Source organism: Apteryx rowi, unplaced genomic scaffold (genome assembly GCF_003343035.1).
Source record: "Apteryx rowi isolate R43461 unplaced genomic scaffold, aptRow1 scaffold_649, whole genome shotgun sequence".
Classification (NCBI taxonomy): domain Eukaryota; kingdom Metazoa; phylum Chordata; class Aves; order Apterygiformes; family Apterygidae; genus Apteryx; species Apteryx rowi.
The window spans coordinates 147,891-163,747 of NW_020450926.1; the positions used below are offsets into that span (position 1 = coordinate 147,891).

The 15,857-nt window shown below is 39.7% G+C and overlaps 1 protein-coding gene across 1 annotated transcript in view; it reads right to left on the reverse strand.

Moving 5' to 3' along the window:
• The window catches only part of TBC1D4 (TBC1 domain family member 4), a 105,845-nt gene extending 90,056 nt beyond the window's left edge, over positions 1–15,789 (reverse strand). Inside the window, exon 1 of the mRNA XM_026084603.1 lies at positions 15,668–15,789. Coding sequence (XP_025940388.1) covers positions 15,668–15,706 — 39 coding nt within the window. The 5' untranslated portion in view covers positions 15,707–15,789. The remainder of the gene's footprint in view (positions 1–15,667) is intronic.
• Between the last annotated feature and the right edge of the window lie 68 nt (positions 15,790–15,857).

Consider the following 15,857-nt stretch of genomic DNA (forward strand, 5'->3'; position numbering starts at 1 on the left):
TCAGAAGTTCTCTTTGATATTATGTTCATTAGAACATAGTAAGAGAAGTTTTAGAAATACAAGTTTTATGCTTCTAAATTTAAATCTCTTACAGCCTCAAGCAGTAATATCTTTACTGTTCATCTACATATTTGAATAGTCTAAAGATTTGGTTTCTCAGCAGAAGGTAAGGTGAACGGTTCTGTTTGTTACCCAGTACACACTAACCGTTCTACAACACAGATGCATTTGACGGACACCATTATGCTACAATTTCCAGTAGGTACAAGTTTGGGAGAGCTGTAGTGATCATCTATCAAATATCGAACTTGAATTTTGACCAAGTCTTAAATGTTGCATGAAATGAAGTAAAATAACCTGAAATGGCACATGTGATCCCTGCTGCATGTTCTCAGCAAGAGATTTAGATCACTAGATTATAGGATATGAACTATTTGTATAATATAGAGTTAGACATTTTAAGAAGATCTGTTCCACAAACAATGGGTCTATGTTTGTCGAAAGGGGACTCATTTTGCTCAAAGCAGCCATCAGTGTCACATTTGCAGATTCCTTCATGTGAAGCTACGGAACAAGCCAGAAAAATCCAGTATACAAAGTTACACTTAAATTGCTTTACAAGGTCTAGATGTTCTAATGCATTTGTTTTTGCAAGGTGTGGAAGTTTCTGTTTTATCATATTGTGCTGGGGAAGACTTGGGTGCACAGGGCAACGTGTAATTCTTATACATGAATTTAAATATTCAGAACCTGAAAGAGGAAAGTAAAAATCACTTATATCTAAGAAAATTTAAGAATGGTAGGAGCTGCAGAGAAATCTTACTGAGATGATAACATCTTTCACAAAAAAGATAGAGAAATATACAAGTATTAAATTTTCCAAAAGATTCTGAAGAGGCATTTTTGTTAATCAGGACTCAAATATCACTAGTGACTCAATTTATTCCTCCAAATATCTAATCTTTTTTATATTTCAAATAAGCATTCTGCAGATAAAGGCAAAATCCACTCATACAACCATGACCTTCTTTCTAAATTTACTGATTGCTAAAAAATTACATCTAACCTAATTACAGTTATTTCAAAAAAACCCACAAAAAACAAAGAAAAAAAACCCCACCACACAGTGGCACAGAGAAATAATACTTTTATGAATGGAATTCCCATACTTGAGGAATTCAAATATATTTTCATGCAAAGACACCCACAGAAAATGTGTGGTTTTTGGATGTAGTTAATATCTTCTCTTTCCTTAACTGATGCATTTGTTAGCTTATACTGCCTGGGTTGGAATAAAAAGTATGTAGTGATGTACATGATCATATACTCAATTATTACATGAGGACATGTTGCTGGCTTGACAGAAAGAGATTATTAGCTGCAATGTATGAAGAGCAAAGAATTCATGTAGCACTCTGAGCTCATCAGTCAAAAGACTGAACGTGGGGAAAGGTCTGGACCTCTATGGTACTTGAATCTGTGAGGATCTAGAAGTAACTTATTTGAATAGGTTATTACTATGCCTCTTAAGCTTTTTTTTATTATTATTTACATGTTACTACATTCGAACTACATATGTTTCAGTAAAGTAGAAAAACAAATGAATAATCATAACATGGAACCCTTTTGATCAACTACTGTCTGTGATAGAGGAAAATTAGCACCAAAAGGGTAAGAGACAAGAGATTACAAGGCTAATATGAGGCATGATGCCCACGAAGGTATTTAGGTAGTTATTTAGTTTGTAACGTTGCAATGCTACATCTGTGAGCAAACTGGCAACCTGACCCTGTTTGCTTTTAGAAATACTGTGATTCAAGAAGCAGAAGGAATATATTTGTCAGTGTCAACAGCTAATTACTCAGGAGTTTGATCATCCATGCAGCACATGCTGGAAACTTCCTTGTCATCAAAGCTGCAGGCCAATGTTCATCCGGCAGAGAACAAGGACTCCCACGTAACCGCTGCAATTCCCTAACGGGAAGGGAGGGAGGTGAGCAAGGGACTTGCTCCATCCCTCTGCCCTGACCTTCACCTACGTCATCGTACCCGCCTCCAAAATGCAATAGGATGCCCCAAAATTTCATGATACACACTTCCAGCTGCCTATGAATTTGCCTATTTCTTTAAGAACAGTGAAAGAAGAGAGGGCTCATTAAAAACTCTACCCAGTCACCTTTTTCCGCTATGCACTGGGACAGAAACTTGTGAGATATTCTTTATGCTGAGTTTTGGGTCTGCTGGCTTGGAAAATACATTTGGGAGTTGGGATGCACAGATATTAAGGAAGGTGCAAGTCTTCTTCAAATCAGACTTCAAATGGCATCTTAAATATGAAAATACTGAACTGATAGTTGCCGGAACGCCTATCATTAGGAGTTAAATATGCTTTAAAACCTCTTCATTAACTAATTTATGAAAAGCTTCTTCCAATAGAGATGATGTTCAAAGACGACAAACTGAATTATATAAATTTTTGAAGAGATTAATCTTACATAGCTGTAGGGAGAGCATACTCTGAGGGTCATATTAAGCACATTTAAACCTCATTAGATGCATAAAAGATCAGCACAGTGACCTACAATAACAGTTTTGTATTACATTAAGATGCATAGAATACTAGTGAAGAGACTTTCAAGAATAGATGTTAAGTTTATAGTTTGATGTATGAACCATAACTGAATTAACAGTAAAAGGAAAGTGTCCTCCAGTACTACTTCTGGCGGATTCATATAGAAGATTAAATTAGAAATCCCTGATTAGCTCAATGTCATGAATATGTTTGCACATTTAAAAGGTTGTGCCATTAGAGAACGTTGCTGAACCAATTACATGTTTTAAAGATTAACGTATGCTTATCTGGAGTTTACTTTTTCCACAGCAGTTCTTGCTGGGCTCAAGTTTACTTTGCTCTTACCCAGGCAGTCTACCAGCTGTAGTTGCAGCTGTGCAGTAACAAGCATCCTTCAGCAGCAGTTTGTCTTGGAAGCGACTATAAATGACTCAGCTGCTCACTTAACGCTCCAGCAGTGACTTTGCTAACAGTAGAGCCTTTTGCCATGTGGCACCGCATCCCTTTCCTCCATAGCGAGGTGTGTTATTACCTATACCTTCCCTTGGAAGCATGATACAGCTGGCCTGAGCTTGAAGGAAGCTAACTTTCACCTGGTATTGACAGTGTTGACTTAAAAATTAGCACTTCAAAGACAAAGGAACTTGGAGCAAGTATGAACATTAGAACAGCTCTATTAAAATCAAAATTCTCAAGTATGCATATTTCATTTTCAGACAAAATTGACTGTTTAAACTATTATTCCATAAACAGCTGTTATTAGAATACAGATTAAAAAGTAGGTTATTGCTTAAAAAAAAAAAGAGAGAGAGAGAGAGAGAGAGAGAGAGAGAGGAAAGCTAGTCCTGATGATGTTTCTAAAATGTGAAATTTGGAATCAGGAATAAGAAAAGCAATAATCCAAAATTTTTATAATCCTGATAGTTTCTAGAAGATACATCCACAAACCTAGCTTTTACTGTTTTGTGGGTTGTTCTAATTTCTGTACTAGATTCCTCATTATTTTTATGCTACTGTTCCTAACTTGATGTCACTGTGTTCAGCCATAGGCACCAACTATAGAAAGTATCCTGTTAAGAAATGTGTTCCCCCAGTGTACACTCCTGGCGCATACAGCAAACAAGGCCAGCAAATCCACATGCCACCAGAAACTTATGTTTTCTTAGGTCTCTGCAAGACTTCTAATGACAGTAGCATCATGTACCAAATCTGAATTAGAAGTCTGACACATCCTTAGTATCTACCTGCTTATTAAATTAAGCTCATATTTTGACACTGTAATAGGAATAGTACTAGTAGAAACAAGAAACTTCCAGACTATCAATTTTATAAAATAATAATAGTAAGAGAATACTTACTATACACAATGATAGGATAATACTTACAGCAGGATAAAAACTGAAAGGTGTTCCAGACCAATAAAACACAGTTATGATCCCACACTTCTAGTAACTGGTGACCCTAACAGAAAACATTTTGCAGTTTTGCCTGAATGACTACCATAATGATTTCTTTTGCAAGAGCAGGACTCTCTAGACCAAGGTCTTAAGCAGTTGACTGAAACCAGCTGTTGACTGCTACTCTGAAACCAACCCCAAGCAGTTAAGCCCAGGATGAAAGCATGAAGCATATCCTGCGTAGTTTCATGCAGAGCTCGTGTGCGTACATAACGCCAGTCCTTCCAGGGGCAATGATCCATTACAATTTATGTATGCTGTTTTCCGTGACATGGCTGGAGAGGCCACGGGGCCATGGTATGCTCCAGTGAATTAAGTTACTTCTGTAATGGGATACCATTATTCCCATAAAACTGGCCCAGTGTAGGGCAGAAAGGAAATACTGTCCATATATTACACAGGTAACAGACTTTACTTTATAAATGATAGAAAGAAGAAGATCAGGCAGAAATAAAATCTTAACTTTCTGTAAAGAAGCTTTGATGGTCCTGAGTTTACTCCTTACTTTATGTGGTATTACTTCAGTCAGTCTAATCCAGTTCAAAGGCATTAAATAGACATAAGCATGCTTCAAATCCTTGCTTAGAAGGCTAAAATATGTGGCAAAGTTAAGCACTTTTTCCAGTGTGCTTTTATGTTATTAGGTGTAAACGAATAAGTATGCGTCTGTGCAGGCAGGTATGAGCTGGGTGCTGTGCTTGCACATGGAGGAGAGCCATCTGCGGGATTCAGCAGGTTATTCTGAGCTTCCCACAGAGCTACAGCAAGAATGTCAAAATCAGCAAAATGAGTATCAAAGGCTGTGGACCTGGGGGGTGGATCTTCAGGTGATCGTACTAGACTAAAATCTAGTAATACAACTGCAAAGCATAACAGGATTAAATTTTAGATATTAAATATCTAAAAAATCTTAAATATTATAGGTTGGGATGCAGCGGCAAAGAAAGCATCAGCATTGCCCTGTTTCACTCTGATACTTTTCTTCAACTTCAAACTCAGCATGATGGAAAAGTTTATGCTCTACCAGTTTTATAATGAGATTCTTCAAGATGCATCATCAGGTGCCTGGTATGCAGTTAACAGCCTATAAATCCCTGGCTTGCATGGGGATGGTGCTTCTAGAAGTAACAGAATTCAGCTGAAGTAACCACTCTGTTGTACCATAAAGAGTCCTTCTCTTCCAGAAATCAAATATTAATCATCTTCTCAAAATCTGACCACTTTATAGTGGTCAGGTAAGAACCCAAAACAACAGCACATCAAATAACTAGCCACATCTGAAAAATTTAGACTCAGATAAGAAATAATGTGCCACTAAGGCTAAACTTCTATTCAGTAATTAAAAGATAAGTTAAACAGAAAATATACCAATCCAGAAATACTTAAAAAGAATTGATGAAGTTTTAACCCATAATTACCTTTTGAAGGACTTTAATATTAATGTGTTAATCTCCTCCAAAAACTTACACTGGGGTATGTTTATGTACCTTTCAAATTCCCATATAACAACAGCAAAAAACAGCAAGGGTATGATACTAAGTAAAAGAGTTGAAATGCAGAACAGCGGCTGAATACACGGAAACAAAATACATGGTTAYATAAAGAAATACCAGACTCTTTAATGTAGCATTCGGGGCTGGTCTCCACATTTGTCACACTCCCAACTGTGATGCTGTATATTTTAAGAAAAACCTGGAGACTGAGCAAAGCAAAAAATAGTTAACATTCATACGCATCTATTGACAAGTTCTTCATAATTTGCTACATCTCGTTATTCTGTAGTGGTTTTGCAGAGAGAAGGTCACTTTAGAGGAAACACATTTATTGTGTAAACTTCACCCCTCCAAACTGCAGACCTTATTTTCAGTTCTCCCTTGCACTATACAGACAGGGAATCTGAAGCACGGGGAGGCTTCGTGCCAGGATGCAAACCCACTCCTTCTGAGCTGGCTTTAATCGCTTTGCCTTACTCCCACTCTGTCATGTTTAGGTCAGAGAATTTCCTCAAAGCTAAATATGAATACATGCACACATATAGCATGGATAATTTGGGTGTGCTTCTTCACGAATAATTCAGATAAAGTATGATGTGCTGCTCCTGCTGAAAGGCCCACTTGATTTTCTATTCTGGCAAGCTTCGCCCAAAGTGCTACTGAAGAGTAGCCAAGCTCTTGCCTCTATTTATAATGCAGTTGGCTTACATAAAAAGTGGATCTTCTTTACAAACTATTTTGTAGTACTCAAGCTTGCAGCCCTGCTGCACAAAAAAAAAAGTGACTCTCATTGAGCATAACCACAAAGTCAGGCCAGAAGTGTTTTCTAMAAAGGGCAGACTTGTTAAAAATCTTTCTCCTTTAGAAAACAAAGTCTTGTACATATAGCTAAACCAGGGAATCAAATCTTATGCAATAAAAGATAATGTTTTAGATGTTACAGAAAGGGCAGTATTTTCCACCTGAAAGCTCTCCTGCAAGATCCTATAGGATTTGCACCTTAGCGCAAGATGTCATTATCTTAAATTACTGTTTTCCGGTTTGTTTTTTCAAGCACAGCTACACTTGCCTGTGTGGGAATTTATATCCTAAACTGCTCAGATTGCCACCAAAGTACCATGACACTGACTGCAGTGTGGTATTTATTTCTATCACCACAAGCAGCAGCACTCCCTATACACGTTACCTTCTCTTTTTGATCTTCATACTAGTAGTAATGAATTTTTCCGCTTAGACTACTGAGGCCGTAACTCCGCACGCGGTGACTGAGCTAAGGCAGGCAGGCAGGACAGGGCTTTACATGTACTACGGCCTGCCCCTGCAGATCCACTCCAAGGTCTGAGGCATCCATCTGTATGTCGGTCCTACCCTATGCTGAAAGTTGATGTATAACTCGAATTTATGTGCTGTTTTGTTTCTACACTTCCAACTGAGCAGCCCTCAAGGAAGCAAGTGGTTCCTCTCTAGCAAATACGGCTGTTAAATATGTACTACTCTCACTTCACTTTTTATTTAGAAATTCTACCATAACTTGGGAGCAAGCTGTAAGCATAATCGAACCAAAGCAAGAAATAAACTACGAGAAGACATTAAAAATATGTTTCAATGAGTTAGCATTACACGTCTAGTCTTTCACTGCTTTGTTACTGCATATTTGTTCTAGTTTAGAAATAGTCAAGAACCCACAGACCACTAACTATTCCCAAAGTTCCTGGGGCATTTCTTTTTTTACTGAACATAACAGGAAACCCATGTCAGTGTCAGAGAGTACATGAAATATATTTAACATCAGCATTCTAAAAAAATAAAATAAATATTTATTAGCCTTGCTAGGAAAAACAAAGTTGTGAACAATCTGAAAGGCAGTCACTGCTATGCCCCAGAGGATAATATTCCTACTTCCCACAACATGTTTGAGATGCATCACAGATCTCTAAACAGCACTGCGCAGCTCTACACGTTCTTGCCAAGAAGAATAATGAAATAAAATATATTCCAAGGTATTTTAACCAAGCAAGCTGCTTGTTAAGGTTTATCAACATGCAAAAACTAACTGCATGACTGAAATACACTCTATTTAATGGGAGGGAGGAAAAACCACAGTGTCAGGGATGGAGGAGTAGGGGAAAAGGCACACTTTTGTTTGGTATTGGTTTTATCTTATCTAATAGCTTCTACAAGTCTTTTCACATGGCCTTAGAACAAGGATCTTCTCTCATGTTTGCATTTCAAATTAATTTAATCCTTCAGAAAAGCGCCAAATGCCTTGGACTGTAGAATCCTACTTATCCTTAATGGTTTCAGAGAGGCAGAGCAAGAAAAACCTTACCATATTACCCTTCCAAATTTCTGAAACAGATCATTTTAAAGGTTTATCTAATTGAGATGAGATAAAATGAAAAGCCCTCCTCCCTCTTTCTTTTTAAAGGAAATTATTGATTCTGTGAGAAAGCAAACAGATTTGACTCAAATGAAGACAGCTCACTATTATGAGTAACTTATAAAGTCAGGAAACGTTGTTTAATATATAAAATTCCTCCAAAGCACTACTCAGAATTTCAAAACGGAATAAAGAGGCCAACGGCCCATTAAAAAAAAGAAAATCATTGTTCTTTTTGCAGTGGTTCAACTGAAATATTTTACCTCTCTTACAGAGAATTCAAATTGAAGAGAATTGTAATGTATCCAGATAATTGCTCCCTAATTTGTGACATCTTTCAGAAACTCTGAACAGAAAACAAGAAATTTAAAACCTGTTTTAAATGCACTTACTATATGCCACCTACCCCATCTGAACAGTCTTCAGGGTATGACAGGTTTTGAAGTACACGTCTCAGTTTTTGTATACATGGCTTTAGTAATTAAAAACAGGTAGAAAACCAGCAAATCTATGTTTACATACTGCAGCTAAAGTCAAAGTACAACATTTCACTTTAGGAAGTTTAAAGGAGACCTAGAGACCCTGTTTGCTGCAGTTTTCTTCTGCTCAGAACAGACACTGGCCAGGGAGCAGAGGAAATCCCAGCAGCACCCTGTGCTCCAGCAAAGAACCCAGTAATCAGCTTATTACTGGAAGGGAGGGAGAGGAATAAGAAGCTGATTTCGCTTATGAGTGGGATGGCTTTAAGTAGGCTTCACTTCAAACAGCAGGACATAAAATTGTTCTTTTCAAGCAGCAGCCGAGCTGCAGAGAAGTATAGGTGAGGGAGCATAGCTTCGGATGCTGATAAATTTTGTGCTGGGAAAGCATGAGTGTGTTTGGAATGAAGCCTGGCTGGTTCTTTCAAGCCCTGAAAACATGCAAAGATAAAAGAGTTAAGACCCAACATTATACTCTAATTTGAGATACAGTCAGCCCTTGGGGGTGTTTGCATGCACTTTTTTTGCATTAGTGGTATTCCAGTTTATTTTGGAACCCATGTTATTGCACATGCTCTTGATGTACCTATTTGTGTCAGCACATAACGTCATAGACTGCAATGTCGTATCTATACAGAACAGAAAAGCACAGATCCTGTTTAAGAATTATGTTACTTGCCTCATTTTGCCTATTGCCTTAAGTTAGTAGTCAGGCTGCCCTCAAACTACATTATTTATGACCCATAAAAGACTTCCTGTAGGTCTGGCCCTTTTATCCACCGTTTTTTTTATGGTCTCTAAAGACAGAAAAATACAGAAAGTGAAGGTAGACGATGCCACAACTTACATATGGGACAAATGAAAAAAGCCATCACACAAATTCTTATCTTTTTTTCCCCCGTCTCTAACTTGAAAGAATAGCTGAAACCACAAAGAACACAAAAGCAGGTGGCAGAGCAGAGCTAGTGCCAYGTGGGGAGCGTGCCAACGTGCTGCAAATTCTGCATGACCTACAGGCTAAATGGCAACCTCAGCAATCAGCCTCCGAAATTCACTGCAGAATTCACCACGTTACCTCAGAGAAACCAAAAATGACCAGGGAGTTCCAGGCAAATTGGGAAAATGGATGGAGAAAATGCAAAGAAGGGTGATCTGTATACCTCAAATGCTATACCAACCCCTAGTAAAGGGTAGAAATAGGTGTAAGTCAGTCACACTACTATGCTGCAAGGGTTGTTTAGAAATTAAATTTTTGTAGTGTTCACTTTTATGAACACTAACTTCAAGCATTTTAGTCTGAGATTTTTATCAGCCCTAAAAATCAGACTCTCCTCAGCACTAAGACATGCATAAACTAGCCAAACTTTCTAGAAGATTGATTTTCTTTTCTTAAAGGAACTGCATCATCATTTGAAAAACAAGAAAGAAAAAYGTACAAAACAGATCTTCATCTGCAGAAGAGGAGGCTTGATTTTGTGTGCACAGGCTAAAATATTCAAGCTCTTCTCTTTAGATCAGATAGCCTTATTTTCTGGTCTTGTATCACCTACAACCACTCTTAAACAAGCATGTATCATCTCATATATATATATATATATATGTATATATATATAAAATTTCATACTTCATTTTGCCCTTCTGAAAATACCATCTTCACTGAAGAGTGATGTGCTTTCTATTCCCAAAATAATGAGGTGTTTTTCAGGAACTGCAAAAGGAAAAATTAATGAATTCCTCCTATGACTATAGTAGAGAAAAGGCTAAATAGCAGGAGTTAGTGAAGTAGTTTAATGTTTTTATTATTTCTTCTATTTGAGACTCAGTGAAAAATTATCATGGACTAGATTTTCAGCATTGGAATTTAAAGATAGTTTCACAATCCTAAAACGAGACGCTCTCTTTTTCAAAAAAAATGCTGAGTCCGTCATTGAGAAAAACAAAAATGAAACCTTAAGACTTCAACTTTCAGTTCCAATTACAAAAAGCTTAATTCAAACACTGTTTAAACAAACAGAAAAGAAAAAGCGATTGTAGACTTTTCATCCGAGTCTCTATAGTACATGTAGGCCAGAGATAACGAGGCTGTTCACAGAACAATCCTGTATTTATTGTAAGCCTTTAGCATCCATGCTATGTTTTGAGTGATTGCTTTGCAGTTTCTCATGCCATGAATGAAATTCTGACACACGCAAACTTAGAGAAAACATTGTTTTGGTCTCGCTGAGACTCGTTTTCTTGACAAAACTGGGCGAATATATCCTTCTCATGGAAAACAGTGTCACCTCTTCCCTCTGCAATCACGGCGCGCTCAAGTCTAGCTAACAACCAAACTGTGCATCTCATCTCCTGGAGAACCCTTCAAAACCCAGAGCCCATCTTTTAATCACGTTTGTTATACCTAGTCAAAATATAGCTGACAGGCCAACTCAACCTGTGCAAATTTTAATATGAACTGAGACAATGCTGTACGTATGTGCTTAATATGCCAAGAATTTGCTATGATTTAGCCCACACTCCTGTGATATGTAAAAATCTAAGCACAAAAAGAAAACAAAAGAAGTCCGAATGTAAAGTTCACTGACATTTTGCTACAAATATTTCTAACATATTCTGCAATAAGAAGCTTTATAGAATGTTATTCTATTTACGCTATTATAGCATAAAAGCTTCCTTCGGATAGCTAAAGATTTCATACTGCTGCTCCATCTTTCAGAACAAGCTGTCTTATGACCTTGTTTTACTACGATATATTTATCTAACAGTTATCACACATCTGGAATAGACAAACATTTTTGACTTTTAGCCTGTACAGTGATTACAGAGCAAGGACCTGGGTTACCAGCAGGCTGCCTCCGGCTCTTGCCTCTGCCCCTCTACCTCTCACAGCTTGTATCGCAGCTTCACTTTATCTGCAAAATGCTCCACCATTTCTGCTTTGCTCTGGGCCAGTCTAGTCCCCACTAACTTGTGGTTACAGCAGGATCCGCAGCTGCACATTACACACACCAGAGCTAAACCATACTGAGGTCTGCGCCTTGGAGCTCTTCACTTTCCCAGCTAATTTGGATTAGCTTTGAAACCCCATAACAATATACTTGGATCACTTCTTACCAGGTTTCCAAAAGAAATACAAAATGCATTGAGGAAGTCCTTGCTTTACTGGAGGAGCCTGTGATAATGCAGCTATCTTCTCTAATAAGAATCAGCTACAGTATAATTATACTTAGCATGCCAGTTCAGGTTAAAAAAAAAAAAAAAAAAAAAAAAAAAAAGACTTGCTCATTTTTCAAGAAAATGTATGGTCTAGGTCAACATAATAAGAAAGTGAAAAAAGCAGATCAGACCTTAACCCCCTTCCCCAGAGAAAAGGTAATTCAAGGTAATTGTCAAACAGTACTGATCTGGTTTACACTTAAAATCTGTTTTATAGAATAAATTCAGTATTTCATGATAAAAATGAGTTGAAATTGAGCTTGAAAATATTACTCAAAAGGGCTTTTCTTGGTGGCTGGGAGGAAGGTAAGCCAGCTATATTTATAATCTCTAACTTTCAGCTAAAAAAAAAAAAAAAAATCTGTTGCTGTGGTTGTGAAGAAAGTCTGCCAAACATGAAACAAGACAATGCTGTCATCTCATGTCTACAGACAGACTCCRTGCATCCTACAAAATTCTCAAGTGACAGCAATACGAAACAAATCTCTGGCTGCTCTTCAGAAGCTGCTAGCCAGCACTAAAGCAGGCAACCACCGTACCCACTGCAGGCGGCTGTGCTTTGCAAAGGCAGGAGGGGCAGCAAACACAGCAGTATTTCTGAGGAAGGAAGAGTCAAAAGCCTCTCTTTCCACCTCTATCAGTCAGAAAGCTCCAAAAGTTTTCTCTCCCCTGGGAATTAAAGAGCAAAAGAAAGAGATACCCTCCCCCAATAAAAGCATCTTTGCTTCCACCCCCTACCGACAGCTGAGGTCTGGGTTTGACACTGTGCCAAAGCACTGCTTGAGAACATGAGTCGATCCATGGACTCCTTCTTTTCAGTTCTGTCTACAACTTCTAGGCTTTCAAATGAAATCCAAAAAATGTTTTCTATCACCCCAATCTCATGTTTTTCTTCAGTCATGATAAATTAACATTAAAAATGTTATCTTCCTACCTGATCTTATCAGAATGCATATTGCATTGGCTTTTTATCCATTACGTGCCATAGCAAAACATCTTGCCAATTCTTGCAGATTTTCTTCTTTCTTCTGTGAATAACAGCCCATTTCAGGGTAATGGTGAGAGCACGTGCATCTGAGACACCATACAATATGTCAAGTGGGCAAAGCAACAGGCTTGAAGCCAAAAATTTTGGTCCTCAACTACGCTGCTTCTTCAATTACTGCACTCGCACTAATCTCTTGGAAGTCAGTTATGACCTTTTTACTTTCCAAATTCTATCCACCATTAAAATTATGGCTAGCTGTCTTGTAACTCAAAGCTTCACTACAGCTTGAACACCCTTCTTCCACTCCAAAGTGACTTAGCATGCTGTTGAACATAATAACACCAATACTGATAACGCCATGGATATGTGGTCAGTAACCTTACGCTGCTCTGAAGCCAATACAACCGCGGAAAAGGCCGACCCCACTCTTCCCCTTCTTGGCCACTCATTCCTACCTTGCGCTGACAGAAGCAATATTAGGGCTGAAGAGTAAAACAAATCGGGGAAGTGAGCTGGGTTGGAACCAATCTGGCAAAAGGAGGGCAAAAGCGAGTTTTTAACTCCAGTCAGTTCCCCGATCCTGTTTGCCACGCAGCTGCACAAATGGTTATGCTGACGTGTGGACCAAGCAGGGAGGAAGGAACGAGGGGCTGAGGCTGCAACAGGACAGGTTTGCCTCACTCAGTAGCCTCGCCAGCTTCTGTTGGCTGGAAGCAACTATGCCCCAAGATCAAAAATGAGGTCATCTTAAAATAACAACTGTGAGAAATAACTTTCTAAGTTAATATGCACCATGAAGCTCACGTAACCAATATGAATCAGCACCATGCACTTAAAGATCTCGAAAGAGTGCAAGAACAGCATGTGTTGTATAACAAACAATTAAGAGCTTCAAAAGAAGATTTTCAGAGCTAGCAACCTGTGGCTCAATTTCATTCACTCAGAACTAGGGTTAAGCAAAGATTAACAGCCAGAGACCAGCACAGACTTAGCCAAACAAGTCTCTCCAATTGGCAGCAAAACTTAGTAGGAGAAAAAAAAAAAATCAGCCTTTTTTTCCTTCTGACACCTTAAAAACATCGCCCACAGTCAGATACTTGTGAATCACGCGGCTGGCTGTGCATCTACTATCCTTAATTTGGTTCTTTATCTTAAGATCCTATGCTAAGTAGCCTTCACTCCAAGCCCTTTTATTCTTTATTAATTAAATTATTAATTATATTTCTATTTTCTATTATATATATTTTATATATTTATATATTTTATTATTATATATTAATATATGATTTAAAAAATCTGTTCAGATTAAATTTAGACTACATTGTCAGAACAGGTTAGGAGTTTATAGCAGAGAACTTGTTCATACTGATAAAAGTTTCTTATTGAAGGAAGTTATCTATAGCATCTATTTGATTTAACTCCATATAATGACATTTTCCTCCATGGGGAAAGAGGGGACGACATATGCAAAAAAGGTTTAGTCCGAAACAGCATCCCAAACATAAATGCAAACATGAGAAATACTATATGCATTATAGACACCAGTATTATGGATCCACTATTTTACAGCATGAAGCTGTCTTTCAAGTGATGGTACCAGACCAGACCTAACAAAGAAATACATTTGACTTAACATCCACTACCAACAGTTCCCTTCAGGCCATATGGTCAGACTTGTAAAGGGATATTTTGGCTCATCCCTTGCCAGACACGATCCCCTCCATTTCACGCTCTTTCTGCATGCTGTCTCCTGACCCTCAAGTCCCTTTTCCTGGCAGGGCACAACAGTGGCAGCACTTGCTAACAAGTTAAATGTAGTTACCTCCATTTGGGGTACCTCTTGCTCTATTTTTAATGATGGCTCAAGCCACAGTTATGTATATAAGCTAAACCCCTCCACTGTTACAATTTCTGGCAGTATATTTGCTCAAATACAAATTAATATACTAAAGACTTTTCTGTCTTTTTTAATACTTCCTAGCCCCTTCACAGAAAAAAAAACAACAACCACCACCAAAATCCCACTGTTCAGTGAATTTAATAAATCAGCTAAGTGGTTTCAATATATTCCAGTGTTTCTAATTACATATATTATTCCTCTTTATGTGTCTATGAAAACTCAAGGGAAGGTGTCTCAACTTACTCCACTGAAGTAATCCTTTTGAAAGCCCTTTTTCTTGCTGTCAGCACACTAAACCAATGCTCAAACCTACTCGTATGAAACTTCCATCTCTCACATAGTCTAAAGAGGGAGGAGAGGGAAGTCTGCTATACATTTGATGCATGAGCCAAAGCCTGTTGAAGAATCAGAGAAATACAGCCTTACTGCTAGGTCTTTTTTTCCAGTTGGCACTTAATCAACAATGTCTCCACCCAAACCTATGGTTGTTTGTAACATTACTGAGTGTGCCTGAGCACAGCCTGGTGTCCTCAGCATGACTGGCGAGCAAAATTGGGCCCATCGGCTGCAAATAATGGTTTCTGCCCCACCAGTGGTTTGCAGAGCGCTGGTTGAAAGCATAACCCCGACTATTCAATTCCTTCCCAAGAGCCACTGTCACAGTAAGGGCTGTTTAACACAAATTCTGGATTTTGCTCACAGAGCGAATCGTGTGCTTTCCACAGAGCTGCTGTGGGATGGGAAACGGTCCACAGGGGAGGCAAAGGAAGGGGCTGCAGCTCCCCAAACACGCAGGGGCTGGGATGCCTGGCCTGGCGGGCACGTGCGCTCTGCACCCGGGGCAGGGGGGCTGCACAGCACCCCACAGCCGCCCGGGATAAGGGGGTTGCACAGCAGCCCATGACCACCCAGGGCAAGGGAGCCACACAGCACCCCATCGCCCCCCCGGGCACCCCACGGTCAGCTGGGACAGGGGGCTGCCGAGCATCCCACAGCCTCCCGGGTGCCCCAAAGCCACGGGGGGCCACAGGGCACCCCGCAGCCGCCCGGGACAGCGCGTCCCCGGCGACGGCGCCGCCTGCCCCCGGCCGAGCCCCTTGCCCGGGCCGCCGGAGAGCCGCCCCCGGGGCCCTGCCCGCCGGCCGCGGCGAGGCGAGGCGAGGCGAAGGGAGGGGGGCCGCTTGCCTGGTTGGGGTCGGTGGCGCGGAAGACGTGGCAGGCCATCTGGGACTCGGGGTTGTCGGGCTGCGCCTTGATCAGGTAGGCGAAGTAGGTGAGGTCGTGGCTGTTGTGGATGAAGCGGGCGATGTGCTGCGCCTTGTGCTCGAAGATGAAGACGGCGGGCCCGGGGCTGGCGGGGCGGCCGGCGGCGGGG